This window comes from Coregonus clupeaformis, chromosome 13, assembly GCF_020615455.1.
Source record: "Coregonus clupeaformis isolate EN_2021a chromosome 13, ASM2061545v1, whole genome shotgun sequence".
Lineage (NCBI taxonomy): Eukaryota > Metazoa > Chordata > Actinopteri > Salmoniformes > Salmonidae > Coregonus > Coregonus clupeaformis.
The window spans coordinates 8,920,152-8,940,393 of NC_059204.1; the positions used below are offsets into that span (position 1 = coordinate 8,920,152).

At 45.4% G+C, this 20,242-nt stretch overlaps 2 protein-coding genes across 2 annotated transcripts in view; both read right to left on the minus strand.

Moving 5' to 3' along the window:
- The window catches only part of LOC121580084 (RIMS-binding protein 2), a 93,464-nt gene extending 81,419 nt beyond the window's left edge, over positions 1 to 12,045 (minus strand). The window contains exons 1-2 of the mRNA XM_045224226.1: positions 11,908 to 12,045; positions 2,402 to 2,584 (exon numbers count right to left, since the gene is read on the minus strand). The gene's annotated coding sequence lies outside the window, so the exon portion shown is untranslated. The remainder of the gene's footprint in view (positions 1 to 2,401; positions 2,585 to 11,907) is intronic.
- LOC123492244 (RIMS-binding protein 3) overlaps positions 1 to 20,242 on the minus strand; it is a 128,095-nt gene that overhangs the window by 873 nt on the left and 106,980 nt on the right. The window contains exons 2-7 of the mRNA XM_045224611.1: positions 19,391 to 19,498; positions 17,023 to 17,151; positions 13,286 to 13,447; positions 11,908 to 12,321; positions 2,402 to 2,584; positions 10 to 60 (exon numbers count right to left, since the gene is read on the minus strand). Of these exons, the coding sequence (XP_045080546.1) occupies positions 10 to 60; positions 2,402 to 2,584; positions 11,908 to 12,321; positions 13,286 to 13,447; positions 17,023 to 17,151; positions 19,391 to 19,498 (1,047 nt within the window). The remainder of the gene's footprint in view (positions 1 to 9; positions 61 to 2,401; positions 2,585 to 11,907; positions 12,322 to 13,285; positions 13,448 to 17,022; positions 17,152 to 19,390; positions 19,499 to 20,242) is intronic.

Genomic DNA, 20,242 nt, shown 5'->3' on the forward strand with positions numbered 1-20,242 from the left:
CTTCCTTACTTCATGCTCCAGGTTTTCACATTCTTTTCTCTTATTACTCAGCTCACGTTCCTGAAACAAAACGCCACCACAAAGAGCATGTCACGTTCCTGAAACAAACCGCCACCACAAAGAGCATGTCACGTTCCTGAAACAAAACGCCACCGCAAAGAGCATGTCACGTTCCTGAAACAAAACGCCACCACAAAGAGCATGTCACGTTCCTGAAACAAAACGCCACCACAAAGAGCATGTCACGTTCCTGAAACAAAACGCCACCACAAAGAGCATGTCACGTTCCTGAAACAAAACGCCACCACAAAGAGCAAGTCACGTTCCTGAAACAAAACGCCACCACAAAGAGCATGTCACGTTCCTGAAACAAAACGCCACCACAAAGAGCATGTCACGTTCCTGAAACAAACCGCCACCACAAAGAGCATGTCACGTTCCTGAAACAAACCGCCACCACAAAGAGCATGTCACGTTCCTGAAACAAAATGCCACCACAAAGAGCATGTCACGTTCCTGAAACAAAACGCCACCACAAAGAGCATGTCACGTTCCTGAAACAAAATGCCACCACAAAGAGCATGTCACGTTCCTGAAACAAAACGCCACCACAAAGAGCATGTCACGTTCCTGAAACAAAACGCCACCACAAAGAGCATGTCACGTTCCTGAAACAAAACGCCACCACAAAGAGCATGTCACGTTTCTGAAACAAAACGCCACCACAAAGAGCATGTCACGTTCCTGAAACAAAACGCCACCACAAAGAGCATGTCACGTTCCTGAAACAAAACGCCACAACAAAGAGCATGTCACGTTCCTGAAACAAACCGCCACCACAAAGAGCATGTCACGTTCCTGAAACAAAACGCCACCACAAAGAGCATGTCACGTTCCTGAAACAAAACGCCACCACAAAGAGCATGTCACGTTCCTGAAACAAAACGCCACCACAAAGAGCATGTCACGTTCCTGAAACAAAATGCCACCACAAAGAGCATGTCACGTTCCTGAAACAAAACGCCACCACAAAGAGCATGTCACGTTCCTGAAACAAAACGCCACCACAAAGAGCATGTCACGTTCCTGAAACAAAACGCCACCACAAAGAGCATGTCACGTTCCTGAAACAAAACGCCACCACAAAGAGCATGTCACGTTCCTGAAACAAAACGCCACCACAAAGAGCATGTCACGTTCCTGAAACAAAACGCCACCACAAAGAGCATGTCACGTTCCTGAAACAAAACGCCACCACAAAGAGCATGTCACGTTCCTGAAACAAAACGCCACCACAAAGAGCATGTCACGTTCCTGAAACAAAACGCCACCACAAAGAGCATGTCACGTTCCTGAAACAAAACGCCACCACAAAGAGCAAGTCACGTTCCTGAAACAAAACACCACCACAAAGCCTGAGCATGTCACGTTACAGCGACTTGACATCAGAAACATCTTTATCCGACTCCATACCCCACATCTGCTCCATATCTGCCCCACTGACATATGAACGCTGTAGTTGAAATAGGAACTTTTAGTGTTGTTGTGATCGTTTGTGTTGTTTCGTAAATTCGAAAGGCCTATTTGATGTACACTGTTCTGTGAGAAAAGACAATCAGAGGCCTCTCCAGCTAGAGTACCATGCATGCCTATGATACCATGTCCTGTCCTGTGTATCAGATGACAAAGCATATTATCATATCATGTTTGTGTTTGCCAAAAAAGTGTCTGCACGAATCACGATCAATCTGTTTCGGATCCAACATCAAATGTAAGTCCTTAATTCCATATTGACCTCTGACATGGTAACGAGGTTTTACCAAGCTTAGCATTCTTATTTTATTCTAAATGCAGCTTACTTGCATAGTCAGTTAGGCCCCGCCCCCGTCTCCCAGCAGCAAAACTGAGAAATCAGCTTATTTCTGCGTCCATCGCGACATAGAGCCAAATAATCAAGCAGTATGATTATTACTGTAGGACAGTTGACTCAGTCTAATTGACTGACTGGATGCAACAGCTTAATGGTGAGCAGTGTGAGCTCGTCCTCTACAGTGACAGACACAGCTGCAGGAAGGCAATATTGACAATTAAGCGCTTGACCTGTGACCTGATTTGTTTCTCACCATTGTCTGTCCATAGCATTAGCATTAATACTTGGGTTTATCTTAATGCATCGATAAAGCCATCCTTCAGACCCACAAGCAACCATTACATCATAACTGCTTTAGCCAGCTTTCAATATTCAGCAGTAGGCTTACTGATCGCACTAGTCCAATTAGTGATGCCATTTCAGTCCAGTCTCCAACAAGAGGTGTGTGTCAGTATAGCTAGCCATGACGGGGGTCGTATACTGTATGAGGTGAGTGGGACTATAATGTGATATTACTGTATCTGTTCTCACCAGCAACTGTAGTCGCTGGTCTTCTGTGTGCTCCTTCTGGTGGGAGGGGCTCGGGGTGGGGGCGGGGCAAAGGCCTGGCAGGGTTGGGATCACTCGCGGCCCCGACTCCTCCTCATCTCTGGGAGTCTCCTCACACCTGGCTGGAGCCTCATTTAACGCTACGCACGGGGTCTCTGCCGCAACCTGCCAGGGGGACACAAACCAGGGAAGTTCACAATCATGCCTTAATAATTGAAGCTCACCTGATAGGCCTACAGATTAAAGAGGCTAAAGAATGGGGTAAGGCAGGGGAAGACCTTGAGTATTACATAAGACAACGTAATGAAGCACAGCACTCAGAGTTGGCTCTGTATGGCTAAAGCAGCAACACTAGACCTAATACAACCCAGGCAGTCAGACAGAGGTGCAAAGCCCTTCATTCAAATCTAGGAACCATGACTAAACTATTTTATTTGCCTAACGGCTAGATTGAAAAGAGCTTCAGCTAATTGGATCTGAGCATCATTTCCCCCCCTAACAGAGCTGCGTCAAACAAAGTGACTAAGAGAACATAGTGTACTGTAATATCAACCTGACGAATGTCTACTGTAATATCAACCTGACTGATGTCTACTGTAATATCAACCTGACTGATGTCTACTGTAATATCAACCTGACTGATGTCTACTGTAATATCAACCTGACGGATGTCTACTGTAATATCAACCTGACTGATGTCTACTGTAATATCAACCTGACTGATGTCTACTGTAATATCAACCTGACTGATGTCTACTGTAAAATCAACCTGACTGATGTCTACTGTAATATCAACCTGACGGATGTCTACTGTAATATCAACCTGACTGACGTCTACTGTAATATCAACCTGACTGACGTCTACTGTCATATCAACCTGACTGATGTCTACTGTAATATCAACCTGACGGATGTCTACTGTAATATCAACCTGACGGATGTCTACTGTAATATCAACCTGACTGATGTCTACTGTAATATCAACTTGACTGATGTCTACTGTAATATCAATCTGACGGATGTCTACTGTAATATCAACCTGACGGATGTCTACTGTAATATCAACCGGATTGATGTCTACTGTAATATCAACCTGACTGATGTCTACTGTAATATCAACCTGACTGATGTCTACTGTAATATCAACCTGACTGATGTCTACTGTAATATCAACCTGACTGATGTCTACTGTAATATCAACCTGACGGATGTCTACTGTAATATCAACCTGACGGATGTCTACTGTAATATCAACCTGACGGATGTCTACTGTAATATCAACCTGACTGATGTCTACTGTAAAATCAACCTGACTGATGTCGGCGGTAATATCAACCTGAATGATGTCGGCGGTAATATCAACCTGACTGACGTCTACTGTAATATCAACCTGACTGATGTCTACTGTAATATCAACCTGACTGATGTCTACTGTAATATCAACCTGACGGATGTCTACTGTAATATCAATCTGACGGATGTCTACTGTCATATCAACCTGACTGATATCTACTGTAATATCAACCTGACTGACGTCTACTGTAATATCAACCTGACTGACGTCTACTGTAATATCAACCTGACTGACGTCTACTGTAATATCAACCTGACTGATGTCTACTGTCATATCAACCTGACGGATGTCTACTGTAATATCAACCTGACTGACGTCTACTGTAATATCAACCTGACGGATGTCTACTGTAATATCAACCTGACGGACGTCTACTGTAATATCAACCTGACTGACGTCTACTGTAATATCAACCTGACTGACGTCTACTGTAATATCAACCTGACTGATGTCTACTGTCATATCAACCTGACTCCCAGCCCCAATTAATTGACAGATAGACCGACAGGGATTATAATCCAGCTCTCCTCCAGCCTTCCTTCCTTCCCAGTGGCCTGACTTCTGTACACAGTCATCTAATCCACAGAGAATCACTCCAGCCGGAAACGTGACTCACATTCAACAGAGAGAGAGAGGGAGAGAGAGAGAGAGAGAGAGAGAGAGAGAGAAAGAGAGAGAGAGAGAGAGAGATACCTATCCCCTCAAACTGGATGTAAATCTTAATGATTCTTTAGAAAGGAGAGACCCTCCTCTCTTTGAATGAATATTCCTTTTAGATTATAATACACTGCTCAAGAACATTCTTAGAGTTAGGAGGGAGAGAGTCCTCGTGAACCTGTATTTAATAAACGTCTCAGAGTGCTGATCTATTATCAGGTATCCCCTCTTTCATTATGAGAAGGAAAAACTGAATCAGTAATCTGAAGTCCAGCAGAGGGCTGTGGCTGGGGGACTTAGTGTGGGGGGAGTGGATCTGGATGACATTGGTGTCATCTCCTTGTCACCCTGGCTTCAGCGGGTTAAGAGTCGGGAATCAGGTGTCTAATTTTATCTACTTATCTACTGCTGTAGCTGGGCTAGGGCAGCCGAGGCCATGCCCCAGAAACAGGCTCAGGATCAGGGGCAGGTGATCAAACTGAACCCCCCCCACTCCCTATTTATTTATGATTTATTTCTGCAACAACACACTCACTCGACACAAATTGAGACCCCATCTTTTTACGCTGCTGCTACTCTGTTAATTATTTATGCATAGTCACTTTAACTCTACCCACATGTACATATTACTTCAACTACCTCAACTAGCCGGTGCCCCCCGCACATTGACTCTGCACCGGTTCCCCCCCTGTATATATAGCCTCCCTACTGTTATTATATAGAATAGAACGGTAGAATAGAATACCTAAGCCCAGTCCATTGTTGCAGGTCAGTGCGGCAGTGAAAGCGGGCCGGTCCCCTGAGTTCAGATAGCCATGTATAAGGAGGGAATTTGAGTGTTTGCCCACAATGCTAAGGTTCAGAGATCAGAGCCACAGATTATCAGAGTTCAGGCAGTGTGTCATACAGGTCAGATAGTATTTGAGGGGAAGACAGAGAGAGAGAGAGAGAGAGACGATGTTGCATAATGCCTCATATGTAGAGTTCATCTCATATAACAAGCCAAAATAGACCCAATGAGCCTAATTTATTTACAAATTAGTTACATTTTGTAACGGAACAGTCAAAGATGTAGACTATTTTGTAGGTGAAAAGCAAACCTTAGTATGCATGTAGTACATAGTGATCCTTAGTATTTTTGTACTGTGAACAGCCAAATCTCTTGCTGTGTGTCATCCTGCACTGAGTTTTTTGTGTGTGTAAACAAAACAGACGAGTCCAGTGTTGTCAGCGCCCCATGCTGATAATGACATATCACTGAGAGCCCAGCCAGGTGACCTGAGGGTGGCCCTGTGTGACCTGATCTAATGACCTATCACTGTCACAGCCAGGGCACAGCAAACCCCCTGTCTACTCATCATCAGATCCCTTACACTTAAACCTCATGGGGGGGTTAAAAGCAAATGGTCTTTTTTGGAATATACAGATTTAGTGCAAAGACTTGCTTGCTGTAACCATACACTGAGTATACAAAACATTAGGAACACCTTCCTAATATTGAGTTACACCCACCTAAGTTTCTTGGGCTAAGTTGTGGTCAATTTGCAATTTGCAGTGTACAAATTATTGGTCCGAGAGTCCTTTAGGTGCCTTTTGGCAAACTCCAAGTGGGCTGTCATGTACCTTTTACTGAGGAGAGGCTTCCATCTGGCCCCTCTACCATAAAGGCTTGATGGGTGGAGTGCTGCAGAGATGGTTGTCCTTCTGGAAGGTTCTCCCATCTCCACAGAGGAACTCTGGAGCTCTGTCAGAGTGACCAACGGGTTCTTGGTCACCTCCCTGACCAAGGCCCTTCTCCCCCGATTGCTCAGTTTGGCCGGGCGGCCAGCTCTAGGAAGAGTCTTGGTGGTTCCAAACTTCTTCCATTTAAGAATGATGGAGGCCACTGTGTTCTTGAGGACCTTCAATGCTGCAGAAATGTTTTGGTACCCTTCCCCAGACCTGTGCCTCGACACAATCCTATCTTGGAGATCTACGGACAATTCCTTCAACCTCATGGTTTGGATTTTGCTCTGACATGCACTGTCAACTGTGGGACCTTATATAGACAAGTGTGTGCCTTTCCAAATCATGTCCAATCAATTGAATTTACCACAGGTGGACTCCAATCAAGTTGTAGAAACATCTCAAGGATGATCAATGGAAACAGGATGCACCTGAGCTCAATTTCGAGTCTCATAGCAAAGGGTCTGAATAGTTATGTAAATAAGGTATTTCTGTTTTTTATTTTTAATACATTTGCAAAAATTTCTAAAAAACAGTTTTGTCTTTGTCATTATGGGTTATTGTGTGTAGATTGATGAGCAAAACATTAATTTAATCAATTTTAGAATAAGGCTGTAACGTAACAAAATGTGGAAAATGTCAAGGGGTCTGAATACTTTCCGAATGCACTTTTTGTCCCCAGTCCTGGCCTGGCGGTCACTAAGTCACAAACAATATGCTGCTTTGTCCCCAGTCCTGGCCTGGCGGTCACTAAGTCACAAACAATATGCTGCTTTGTCCCCAGTCCTGCCATGGCGGTCACTAAGTCACAAACAATATGCTGCTATGTCCCCAGTCCTGGCGGTCACTAAGTCACAGACAATATGCTGTACTATGTCCCCAGTCCTGGCATGGCGGTCACTAAGTCACAAACAATATGCTGCTTTGTCCCCAGTCCTGCCATGCGGTCACTAAGTCACAGACAATATGCTGCTATGTCCCCAGTCCTGCCCTGGCGGTCACTAAGTCACAGACAATATGCTGCTATGTCCCCAGTCCTGGCCTGGGTCACTAAGTCACAGACAATATGCTGCTTTGTCCCCAGTCCTGCCATGGCGGTCACTAAGTCACAAACAATATGCTGCTTTGTCCCCAGTCCTGCCATGGCGGTCACTAAGTCACAGACAATATGCTGCTATGTCCCCAGTCCTGCGCGGTCACTAAGTCACAGACAATATGCTGCTATGTCCCCAGTCCTGGCTGGCGGTCACTAAGTCACAGACAATATGCTGCTATGTCCCCAGTCCTGCCATGGCGGTCACTAAGTCACAGACAATATGCTGCTATGTCCCCAGTCCTGGCGGTCACTAAGTCACAGACAATATGCTGCTATGTCCCCAGTCCTGCCATGGCGGTCACTAAGTCACAGACAATATGCTGCTTTGTCCCCAGTCCTGCCATGGCGGTCACTAAGTCACAGACAATATGCTGCTATGTCCCCAGTCCTGCCATGGCGGTCACTAAGTCACAGACAATATGCTGCTATGTCCCCAGTCCTGCCATGGCGGTCACTAAGTCACAGACAATATGCTGCTATGTCCCCAGTCCTGGCGGTCACTAAGTCACAGACAATATGCTGCTATGTCCCCAGTCCTGCCATGGCGGTCACTAAGTCACAGACAATATGCTGCTATGTCCCCAGTCCTGCCATGGCGGTCACTAAGTCACAAACAATATGCTGCTATGTCCCCAGTCCTGCCATGGCGGTCACTAAGTCACAGACAATATGCTGCTTTGTCCCCAGTCCTGGCCTGGCGGTCACTAAGTCACAGACAATATGCTGCTATGTCCCCAGTCCTGCCATGGCGGTCACTAAGTCACAGACAATATGCTGCTATGTCCCCAGTCCTGCCATGGCGGTCACTAAGTCACAAACAATATACTGTTATGTCCCCAGTCCTGTCATGGCGGTCACTAAGTCACAGACAATATGCTGCTATGTCCCCAGTCCTGGCGGTCACTAAGTCACAGACAATATGCTGCTATGTCCCCAGTCCTGCCATGGCGGTCACTAAGTAACAGACAATATGCTGCTATGTCCCCAGTCCTGGCGGTCACTAAGTCACAGACAATATGCTGCTATGTCCCCAGTCCTGCCATGGCGGTCACTAAGTCACAGACAATATGCTGCTATGTCCCCAGTCCTGCCATGGCGGTCACTAAGTAACAGACAATATGCTGCTTTGTCCCCAGTCCTGGCCTGGCGGTCACTAAGTCACAGACAATATGCTGCTATGTCCCCAATCCTGGCGGTCACTAAGTCACAGACAATATGCTGCTTTGTCCCCAGTCCTGGCGGTCACTAAGTCACAAACAATATGCTGCTATGTCCCCAGTCCTGCCATGGCGGTCACTAAGTAACAGACAATATGCTGCTTTGTCCCCAGTCCTGGCCTGGCGGTCACTAAGTCACAGACAATATGCTGCTATGTCCCCAGTCCTGCCATGGCGGTCACTAAGTCACAGACAATATGCTGCTATGGCCCCAGTCCTGCCATGGCGGTCACTAAGTCACAGACAATATGCTGCTATGTCCCCAGTCCTGGCCTGGCGGTCACTAAGTCACAGACAATATGCTGCTTTGTCCCCAGTCCTGGCGGTCACTAAGTCACAAACAATATGCTGCTATGTCCCCAGTCCTGCCATGGCGGTCACTAAGTCACAGACAATATGCTGCTTTGTCCCCAGTCCTGGCGGTCACTAAGTCACAAACAATATGCTGCTATGTCCCCAGTCCTGCCATGGCGGTCACTAAGTCACAGACAATATGCTGCTATGTCCCCAGTCCTGCCATGGCGGTCACTAAGTCACAGACAATATGCTGCTATGTCCCCAGTCCTGCCATGGCGGTCACTAAGTCACAGACAATATGCTGCTATGTCCCCAGTCCTGCCATGGCGGTCACTAAGTCACAAACAATATGCTGCTATGTCCCCAGTCCTGCCATGGCGGTCACTAAGTAACAGACAATATGCTGCTTTGTCCCCAGTCCTGGCCTGGCGGTCACTAAGTAACAGACAATATGCTGCTATGTCCCCAATCCTGGCGGTCACTAAGTCACAAACAATATGCTGCTAGCTGCTGTCTAAATTCCCACATCTGGGATCTGAAATCTCAAACTGACCGACAGTTACAAAATCGGTTTTGGGGACAGGTGTCACTGTAACTCGACTAGTAGGTCTCGGCTCACACCCCTTCAGCTTGCAGGCGAGTGTTATGGCACCTCCGTAAACCCGGGTGGGAGTTACAATGTGGGATTTAGTGAAATTAATATTGAAAAGCAACAACGGTATCAGATCTGCAGAAGAAATCCACTTAGTCGGGACTACTCATGCAATAATAACATGGAGAACACATAACTGCAACAGAGCAGCCAAACTGAAGCTGCTGGCAGCAGTCTATGGTCATAATTTCCTCTGGTGACATTCTCACTTGCTCATTTCAATAATAACACAACACATCTGGATACCCTAAACCTTAACTAACTAGAATGCACTTTAATGATTATTCTGCAGATGGCTACGATTATTTCTCCTGAAGCTGTCCTGTATAGCCTAGCCATAGTCCTACAGTCCATAGAGTTAAGGTTATATTCATGTCCTATATAACCTAGCTCAGTCCTACAGTCCATAGAGTTAGGGTTATATTCATGTCCTATATAACCTAGCTCAGTCCTACAGCACATAGGAGGTATACCACAAGGTTAACCGCACACACACATAGCTACTGGGACCTAAACACACCCCCACCCAACACACACCCCCACCAAATACAACCTACCCCTTTGCAGTGATCTGTGGCAACGTCAAAGATATCCCCAGCCTCCAATTATCCAGAGCAGAGTGAGGCAGGGCAAAGCAGCTAGGAAAGTCTTTGGTTGGAGAGTCGGCTGGAGTCTTAACGTTACCTACCATCCAGAACTCTCTCTCACCGCTACCACGGCAACAGAGAGAGGATTACTGGACTGTACCATTCTGTTGCTAGAGAGGGAATTAGAGTGCACAGCCATATGACATGGCCCGTTTCTGTGGCGTGCGTGTGTGTGTCCGACAAATGACAGATTACCACAACCAGAATTCTCATCTAAGCTGCAAAGAGAGAAGTGAATTTTAACTCAAGAAACTTTATGTTGTCATACATATACGACGCATGCCTTAAAACGCACATTTCAAACTTAAGATTGATTTAGTTTTAAATCAGTTTTATTTGATTAATTTTACATCTTATTGAGCCTGCAACCAAAATGTGAAAATTTCCGGACACGTGGTGTATCCTGGCGTTACGTCTGGGTGTAATTGAGTGGCGTGAAGGAGAGGGAAAGAATCATTTCTAAGAACTCTTTAGTCATCAGTGTTGCAGAGAGAGAGAGAGAGAGCCGAGGGAGAATGTGGCTTGTGTCTCTTGATCTGGCCCAAGTTCAAGACAGGGAATCATCTCATTATGTCCTCTGACAGTCAGGCTGATGACTGTGGTCAGCAACAACACACAGCCATTATATAACAGCAGCTATGCCAACGTAAACAAACACTAAGACTAGAAAAACCCCAGCCAACCAAATTCCAAATTAACAAACGCAAACGCACATAATCCTAAACCGTCCTGGCTGACTGCAGCGTAGCAGGGCAGCAGTACTAGCGACAATACTATGGACCCATCATATCACCCATCCACCCCTTGTAGTGAAAAGACACGGCCCGGTCTGTGTCAGTCAGTTAGCTTCAGCCTAATCTCAAACTTGGCCCTAAACACGGTGCGTCACATCACCGCTCGCTCCACCTCGCGCTGCCTTTTGGGAAACGCTGCAGCGCTTGCTGTACAAATTCCAGAGCAGCTGGAGGGTTTAAAACCTCAACATCTGGACGGAGGAACACTGGAGGCAAAATGTGGTGTTTGGGGATAAATAGCACTTAGATGGCCAGTGAGATGGACAGTGAGATGGACAGTGAGATGGACAGTGAGATGGACAGTGAGATGGACAGTTATATGGACAGTGAGATGGACAGTGAGATGGACAGTGAGATGGACAGTGAGATGGACAGTGAGATGGACAGTTATATGGACAGTTAGATGGACAGTGAGATGGACAGTTATATGGACAGTGAGATGGACAGTTAGATGGACAGTGAGATGGACAGTTAGATGGACAGTGAGATGGACAGTTGTATGGACAGTTAGATGGACAGTTAGATGGACAGTGAGATGGACAGTTAGATGGACAGTGAGATGGACAGTTATATGGACAGTGAGATGGACAGTAACTTCTATACCGTTTAAAATATAAAAAATAATTTGAAAGGTGGACGTGGTTTGCGCATTTAGGAGTTTACTATTGGTTAACCTGCAACAGGGAAGCTCAATCAAACAGCTAGAGTATTTGAAATGATTTCAAATAGTTTTTGAACCCAGGTCTGTTGATTTGAGCTTGCCATCTTACAGTGGAAAAGGACTTCAGTTCCTTTCCCTCAGTCTGATGCAGTGCACTTTATCATCAACAGGGGGCAGTATTGGAGCTGGGCAGAGCAGTCTATGGCTGAGAGAGAGGCAGGAGGTAGTGTTGGAGCTGGGCAGAGCAGTCTATGGCTGAGAGAGAGGCAGGGGGTAGTGTTGGAGCTGGGCAGAGCAGTCTATGGCTGAGAGAGAGGCAGGGGGTAGTGTTGGAGCTGGGCAGAGCAGTCTATGGCTGAGAGAGGAAATAGCTCCAATCCTTCCTTACCTTCTCCACCCTCTCCTCCTCTGGTGTGCAGGGCCTGTCGTGGCCATTGTGTTTCCTGCATGAGGCGTCTTTAGGGGAGGTGACTCTGGAGGAGGTGACTCTAGAGGAGGTGACTCTGGAGGAGGTGTCTCTGGAGGAGGTGACTCTAGAGGAGGTGTCTCTGGAGGAGGTGACTCTAGAGGAGGTGACTCTAGAGGAGGTGTCTCTGGAGGAGGTGACTCTAGAGGAGGTGACTCTAGAGGAGGTGTCTCTGGAGGAGGTGTCTCTGGAGGAGGCGTCTTTAGAGGAGGTGTCTTTAGAGGAGGTGTCTCTGGAGGAGGAGATTGACAGTTGCCTCTGGAGCCTCAGCACCTCCTTCTGGGACTCCCTTAGCAGCCTCTCAAACTCCACCACGCCAGACGGGACTGGGGAGCCCTGCAACACACAGAGGTCAAAGATATTTCAACATGCAAAGATACTAAATACAGTGCCGTGAAAAAGTATTTGCCCCCTTTCTAATTTTCTCTACTTTTGCATATTTTTGATACTGAATGTTATCAGATCTTCAACCACTGTATTTCAAGATATTAAGACTGAGGAAGACTGAGGAAATTCCTGGATCAATGGGTCGGCAGGTAGCCAAGCGTTTAGAGAGGCAAGCCAGCAACCGCAGGGTTGCCAGTTCGATTCCCGGGTCTAATGGGGAAAGATCTGGCGGGAAGTGAGCTGGCAAATCCTAGATGCCATTGCCTGCCGTTGTGCCCTAGCGCAAAGCACTTAACCCCCCAAGAACAACTGCTCCACGGGCTAACAGAGTACTGCTGGATGACACTCCCAATCATCATCCACACTATTACCATCAACTCAGCTCACGCTGGGATTCCCTCAGTAGTAATACTCCCAGCAGATGTTTAGACCAGAACAATGAGATCTTAGTGACAGAAGAAGAACAGTAAAAGGAGGAGGCAGTTAGAACCTCTCACCACGGACATCTATTAGTACAGCCCAGGAAGTAGTTCAGGTTCAGAGAGGGTTTATCCAGCCCAGCAGAGGGCAGAACTGAGGCATTATAGACCTTTGATGAGGTTAGTGAATGTGACTGACTACAACGGATGATACAGTGAACCTTTTAGACTGCTCCTGTTAGATAATAGGTTCTTATTGAAACGTTTCAGTGCTTTTGAGGGGATCAGTTTGAGCAAGGAGAGGAGCAGAACCACCAATATTGATTACATAACGAGTGAGTAGTTATTTGAGATGCAAGGTGATTTTTAGATCAGTGATTATGCGCAGTCCCGACTGCAAAGTAGTCGATCTAAAACACGAACTCTAGGTTGTTATTGAAAGACAGTGTCCGGGGGGGTGGAATTGGCAGGTGTTGGGATATGGTGTTGGGTACCTTGGCCGTGCCCAAGCGTGTCCCCAGCTCTCTGCACTTCTGCTGCAGGGCGACGATCTCCTTGTCCTTGGAGAGCAGTGTATCTGCATGCTGCGCCAGGTCACGGGCTCGCTGACGGGCAAACGCCCGCTTGTACTGCTCCACCGGAGCTGGGGCATTCACCTAGACAGAGGGGAGGGGTTAGAGGTTAAGGGTCAACACAAAGAAGGACTGTTCATCACAAATATCCCAGTTCTGACTGGTCGTGTACTCATGTCATGTGGTGGACCGCAGCATGAAGGAAAAGCAGCCAACAAGTGCTCAGCATATGTGGGAACTCCTTCAAGACTGTTGGAAAAGCATTCCAGGTGAAGCTGGTTGAGAGAATGCCAAGAGTGTGCAAAGCTGTCATCAAGGCAAAGGGTGGCTACTTTGAAGAATCTCAAATATATTTTGATTTGTTAAACACTTTTTTGGTTACTACATGATTCCATATGTGTTATTTTATAGTTTTGATGTCTTCACTATTATTCTACAATGTAAAAAACCTGGAATGAGTAGGTGTGTCCAAACATTTGACTGGTACTGTATATATTTTGACCGCCAGGCCAGGACTGGGGACATAAAGTGCATTGGGAAAGTATTGACTTGACTTTTTCCACATTTTGTTACGTTACAGCCTTATTCTAAAATTGATTAAATTAATTTGTAAAATGTGTATTCTGATTTTTTTAGGGGGTGCTGCAACACCCTCAACACCCCATACTTTCCGCAGCTATGTCTCCCAGGACAAATTAGCTAGCAACAGCAGAACGTCCATGAATGTTTCATGTGTGTTTCGACCTGTCCCCAAATTAAGATAGTTGGCTCACAGTTCGTTTTGGGAGAGAGGGAGAGAGAGAGAGAGATGGAGAGAGAGAGAGAGAGAGAGAGAGAGAGAGAGAGAGAGAGAGAGAGAGAGAGAGAGAGAGAGAGAATGAGAGAGAGAGAGAGAGAGAGAATGAGAGAGAGATGGAGAGAGGGAGATGGAGAGAGAGGGTGAGAGAGAGAGAGAGAGAGAGAGAGCAGAGAGAGAGAGAGAGACGAGAGAGAGAGAGAGAGAGAGAGAGAGAGAGAGAGAGAGAGAGAGAGAGAGAGAGAGAGAGAGAGAGAGAGAGAGAGAGAGAGAGAGAGAGAGAGAGAGAGAGAGAGAGAGAGGGTGACTAATGTGGCTGATTAGCCCAGACCTGGTGGAGGGGCATGGGAGTGGCTGATGGGGGGTTCTGGTCCTCTGTAATATTATAGTCCCTGTTTATAATCTTCTGATTCATACACATGTGTTAGAGTGTTCAAGATGCTGTAGCTGTGCAGTTTTGCAAGATGCCACCAGATGGCAGAATAGTACAAATCTGAGACGTCATCAGACAGGAATGACCTGTAGGTTTGAATGCTGCTCATCAGACAGGAATGACCTGTAGGGTTGAATGCTGCTTCCACAAAATTGTGATCAAGAGTTTTTAGGTAACGCCTACTACGTATTTAACTTTTTCTATTATTTCTAAGACTTGCAGTAAGGCACTAGCTATATCTGTAAACGGTAATAGGCAGTGCGTGTCCCAGTTTGAGGTTGGCCTGCTGGGTAATGAGTTTGACAGTAAGCAGTAAGCTAACTATTCTGTATCTGTAAACAGTTGAAGTCGGAAGTTTACATACACCTTAGCCAAATACATTTAAACTCAGTTTTTCACAATTCCTGACATTTAATCCTAGTAAAAATTCCCTGTTTTAGGTCAGCTAGGATCACCACTTTATTTTAAGAATGTGAAATGTCAGAATAATAGTAGAGAGAATGATTTATTTCAGCTTTTATTTCTTTCATCACATTCCCAGTGGGTCATAAGTTTACAAACACTCAATTAGTATTTGGTAGCATTGCATTTAAATTGTTTAACTTGGGACAAACGGTTCGGGTAGCCTTCCACAAGCTTCCCACAATAAGTTGGGTGAATTTTGGCCCATTCCTCCTGACAGAGCTGGTGTAACTGAGTCAGGTTTGTAGGCCTCCTTGCTCGCACAAGCTTTTTCAGTTCTACCCACAAATGTTCTATAGGATTGAGGTCAGGGCTTTGTGATGTCCACTCCAATACCTTGACTTTGTTGTCCTTAATCCATTTTGCCACAACTTTGGAAGTATGCTTGGGGTCATTATCCATTTTGAAGACCTATTTGCGACCAAGCTTTAACTTCCTGACGTCTTGAGATGTTGCTTCAATATATCCACATAATTTTCCTTCCTCATGATGCCATCTATTTTGTGAAGTGCACCAGTCCCTCCTGCAGCAAAGCACCCCCACAGCATGATGCTGCCACCCACGTGCTTCACGGTTCGGATGGTTTTCTACGGCTTGCAAGCTACCCCCCTTTTCCTCCAAACATAACGATGGTCATTATGGCCAATCAGTTCTATTTTTGTTTCATCAGACCAGAGGACATATCTCCAAAAAGTACGATCTTTGTCTCCATGTGCAGTTGCAAACCGTAGTCTTCCTTGATGAGCGGCCTTTCAGGTTATGTCGATATAGGACTCGTTTTACTATGGACATAGATACTTTTGTACCTGTTTCCTCCAGCATCTTCACAAGGTCCTTTGCTGTTGTTCTGGGATTGATTTGCACTTTTTGCACCAAAGTACGTTCATCTCTAGAAGACAGAACGCGTCTCCTTCCTGAGCGGTATGACGGCTGCGTGGTCCCATGGTGTTTATACTTGCGTACTATTGTTTGTACAGATGAACGTGGTACCTTCAGGCGTTTGGAAATTGCTCCCAAGGATGAACCAGACTTGTGGAGGTCTACAATTTATTTTCTGAGCTCTTGGCTGATTTCTTTAGATTTTCCCATGATGTCAAGCAAAGAGGCACTGAGTTTGAAGGTAGGCCTTGAAATACATTGTCACGCCCTGGCTCTGGGGACTCTTATATGTTGAGCCAGGGTGTGGATTATCTATGTTGTATTTTCTATGTTATGTTCTAGATCATGTAGATCTATGTTGGCCAGGGTGGTTCCCAATCAGAGGCAGCTGATTCTCGTTGTCTCTGATTGGGCACCATACTTAGGCAGCCTGTTTGGCATAGCTATTTGTGGGATCTTGTTCTGTGTAGGTTTGTGTTATTGACCGTAGACTTCACGTATCGTTTTGTTGCATTGTATTAAGTACTCCATTAAAGATGTACGCCTATCACGCTGCGCCTTGGTCCGTTGTGTATGACGATCGTGACATACATCCACAGGTACACCTCCAATTGACTCAAATGATGTCAATTAGCCTATCAGAAGCTTCTAAAGCCATGCCATCCTTTTCTGGAATTTTCCAAGCTGTTTAAAGGCACAGTCAACTTAGTGTATGTAAACTTCTGACCCACTGGAATTGTGATACAGTGAATTATAAGTGAAATAATCTGTCTGTAAACAATTGTTGGAAAAATTACTTGTGTCATGCACAAGATGTCCTAACCAACCGAAGTAGATGTCCTAACCAACTTGCCAAAACTATAGTTTCTTAACAAGAAATTTGTGGAGTGGTTGAAAAACAAGTTATAATGACTCCAACCTAAGTGTATGCAAACTTCTGACTTCAACTGTATATACACATCTATTCTGTATCTGTAAACACTGATGGGCAGAGTGTCTGTACGTACCAATGAGGTTGGCCTCTTGCATGCATACATGCAGTTAGTAAGGCACTAGAGTCTAGACTATATCTGTAAAGAGTAGGTGTACCACTTTGAGGTTAGCCTCCTGTAGTTTGTGTGCCCTTTCCTCCAGCCTCTTAGCGATGACAGCCAGCTCTATGTTCTTCCTCCTCAGACGCTTCACCTTCTCCTCCGTCTCTGGGGCGCTGCTCTTCCGCTGCAGCGAGAGAGAAGGATAGAGTCAGTGGAGGCTGCTGAGGGGAGGACGACTCATAATAATGGCTGGAACGGAGCGAATGGAATGGCATCAAACACCTGGAATCCATGGAAACCATGTGTTTGATGTATCTGATACCATTCCACCAATTCCGCTCCAGCCATTACCATGAGCCCGTCCTCCCCAATTAAGGTGCCACCAACATCCTGTGAGAGAGATATATTAAAACCCTCCTCCACAGGCCTGCAGCTCTGACTGACACAGCCAGGACAGGACAGGACAGGACAGGACAGGACAGGACAGGACAGGACAGGACAGGACAGGACAGGACAGGACAGTACAGGACAGGACAGGACAGGACAGGACAGGACAGGACAGGACAGGACAGGTGTTGTGACGACAGGACCAACATAGTACAGTAGCCGAAACTGAAGAGAGGGGCTCAAAAGACAAAGACAAAAGCTAGTTCTGGTTAAGTTTAGTCCACGGCCCTGGACACAAGATAGTTCTGGTTTTAAGTCTACGGCCCTGGACAAAAGCTAGTTCTGGTTAAGTCTAGTCCACGGCCCTGGACAAAAGCTAGTTCTGGTCAAGTCTAGTCCACGGCCCTGGACAAAAGATAGTTCTGGTTTTAAGTCTAGTCCACGGCCCTGGACAAAGGATAGTTCTGGTTTTAAGTCTAGTCCACGGCCCTGGACAAAATATAGTTCTGTTTAAGTCTACGGCCCTGGACAAAAGCTAGTTCAGGTTTTAAGTCTAGTCCACGGTCCTGGAAACGTTTTCTCAAGACACTTGGAACTTGGTCTTGTGTGGGGCAATTCCACTGTAACAGAGTGATGCTGAGATTCAGATCTTTCACTTTAAAATGTGTGTCTAACAAACACCAGTGATTACAAATTTAAACAAACCATACAACTCTATTTCCACAGAACATTTTACAAAAACAGCTCAAAGTTTGGTAACAGAAAGGCAGTTTGTGCTGTTTGTGCCGTCATTCTGTTACCAAACTTTGCATCTGTACTCTTCAAGTAAATGTGTTTTTTTGTACAATGTTCAGTGGAAATTGTTAAATGTAGTCCTTGAGCAGAGAGTTGTATGGTTTGCAATCATTGGTTTTTGTTTGACATACACCACACCCTAATAGGGATTTTTGTTCCTCTTAATCATATCACAATCAACTTTTACCAGTTGAATGTAGACACAAATATGCTACTTGTTTCGTAGAAACATTTCAGAAGTATTTTTTGAAATATGCAAATGAAGTGATACCTCATTAAATATGCGCACATATTTGCATACCATGCTAATTCATTTTTCTGAACATTGGCTGAAGTAAATATTTTCTGTTTCATTTTGTTAAGACATGCAGGACCGGACTTGTCCAGAGCAAGATTGTGGATAAATACTTTTTTAATCTTTCTATCTGTGAAATACTAAATACATTTTTGGCGCATTTTTCCCCCCAAATAAGTTCTTTAGAATAAAAAATGTACAACATATCAACAATTCCCTCTGGGCAAGTCTGGAGAATATATCTAAAGGCCTTTGCAGACTGTACAATTTTAGCAGTTTTATGCCATGATTTTGACGTCTTAGACAAAATGTCCAGGTTGTGGGCCAATTCTTCAGTCGTAAACGATTGTCGGACATCTTGGTTCGTTCAGTGTGACAGGGTCTATATCTGCTGATTAAATAGGCTCTGGCTAAATTCTAGCAGTTCCAGATGTTTTGCCTTTATCGTGTTAACGAGCCGATCCCGGTGACTGACCAATAGGAACACAGCCAGTATGCACACAATAATACGACAATATTATAATAAACAATAATAAATTGTGGATAGTCAGATTAATATAATAGTTTGATTTAAATGTTTACATGCTTTGCAAGAAGAACGATTTCCCTAATAATCTTGTTTACATGGACACATCTGAAATCAGGCCAACTGATGGCAGTCTGATAAATGCACAAAAACGGCAATAAAAATTAAAAGTTTTCTACATTTTCTAATATTAATGGACAAAAATACCAACTAATCCCAAAATGGATAGGTAGATGCCGTTTCAGCCTGTGGTGCTTGGCCTTAATGTGTAACATCTGAGTCTCAGCATCGTGGCATTGACCTGTGCTAAACTCAGCGGCTGTTGAAAGAGACTACTGGTTCCTAGTGTCGTCCAGGCCTCTAACTCCTGTAGCCAGTTAGTCTAGTCTTAGTATCTCCATAGAGTGAACAGTGTTTTACCAGCAGGCTGTTCTCCTCTCTCAGCTGGGTGCAGGTCTTCTCCATCTCGTCCAGAGCTCGCAGCAGCTCTGAGTTCTGACGCACCAGGAACCCATAGTCAGTGCCATTCTGGAACACAGAGATAGAACACAACATATCAACTCCAGGAACCCATAGTCAGTGCCATTCTGGAACACAGAGATAGAACACAACATATCAACTCTAGGAACCCATAGTCAGTGCCATTCTGGAACACAGAGATAGAACACAACATATCAACTCCAGGAACCCATAGTCAGTGCCATTCTGGAACACAGAGATAGAACACAACAGACCTGTCCTCACAGCATGGTAGTGAGAAGACAGAGAGAAGGAAAGACCTGTCCTCACAGCATGGTAGTGAGAAGACAGAGAGAAGGAATGACCTGTCCTCACAGCATGGTAGTGGGAAGACAGAGAGAAGGAAAGACCTGTCCTCACAGCATGGTAGTGGGAAGACAGAGAGCAGGAAAGACCTGTCCTCACAGCATGGTAGTGAGAAGACAGAGAGAAGGAAAGACCTGTCCTCACAGCATGGTAGTGAGAAGACAGGGAGAAGGAAAGACCTGTCCTCACAGCATGGTAGTGGGAAGACAGAGAGAAGGAAAGACCTGTCCTCACAGCATGGTAGTGAGAAGACAGAGAGAAGGAAAGACCTGTCCTCACAGCATGGTAGTGAGAAGACAGATTACAGAGAGAAGGAAGTAGAGAGAGATCACCAAAAACAACTGGAAAAGCTAAACAGCAACACTATCATTGGCACTGGCCAGAGTTCCCGTCCTCCCTCCATGGTAGCTACCGCTGGTATGCCATACATCTAAGACATAATCAGGG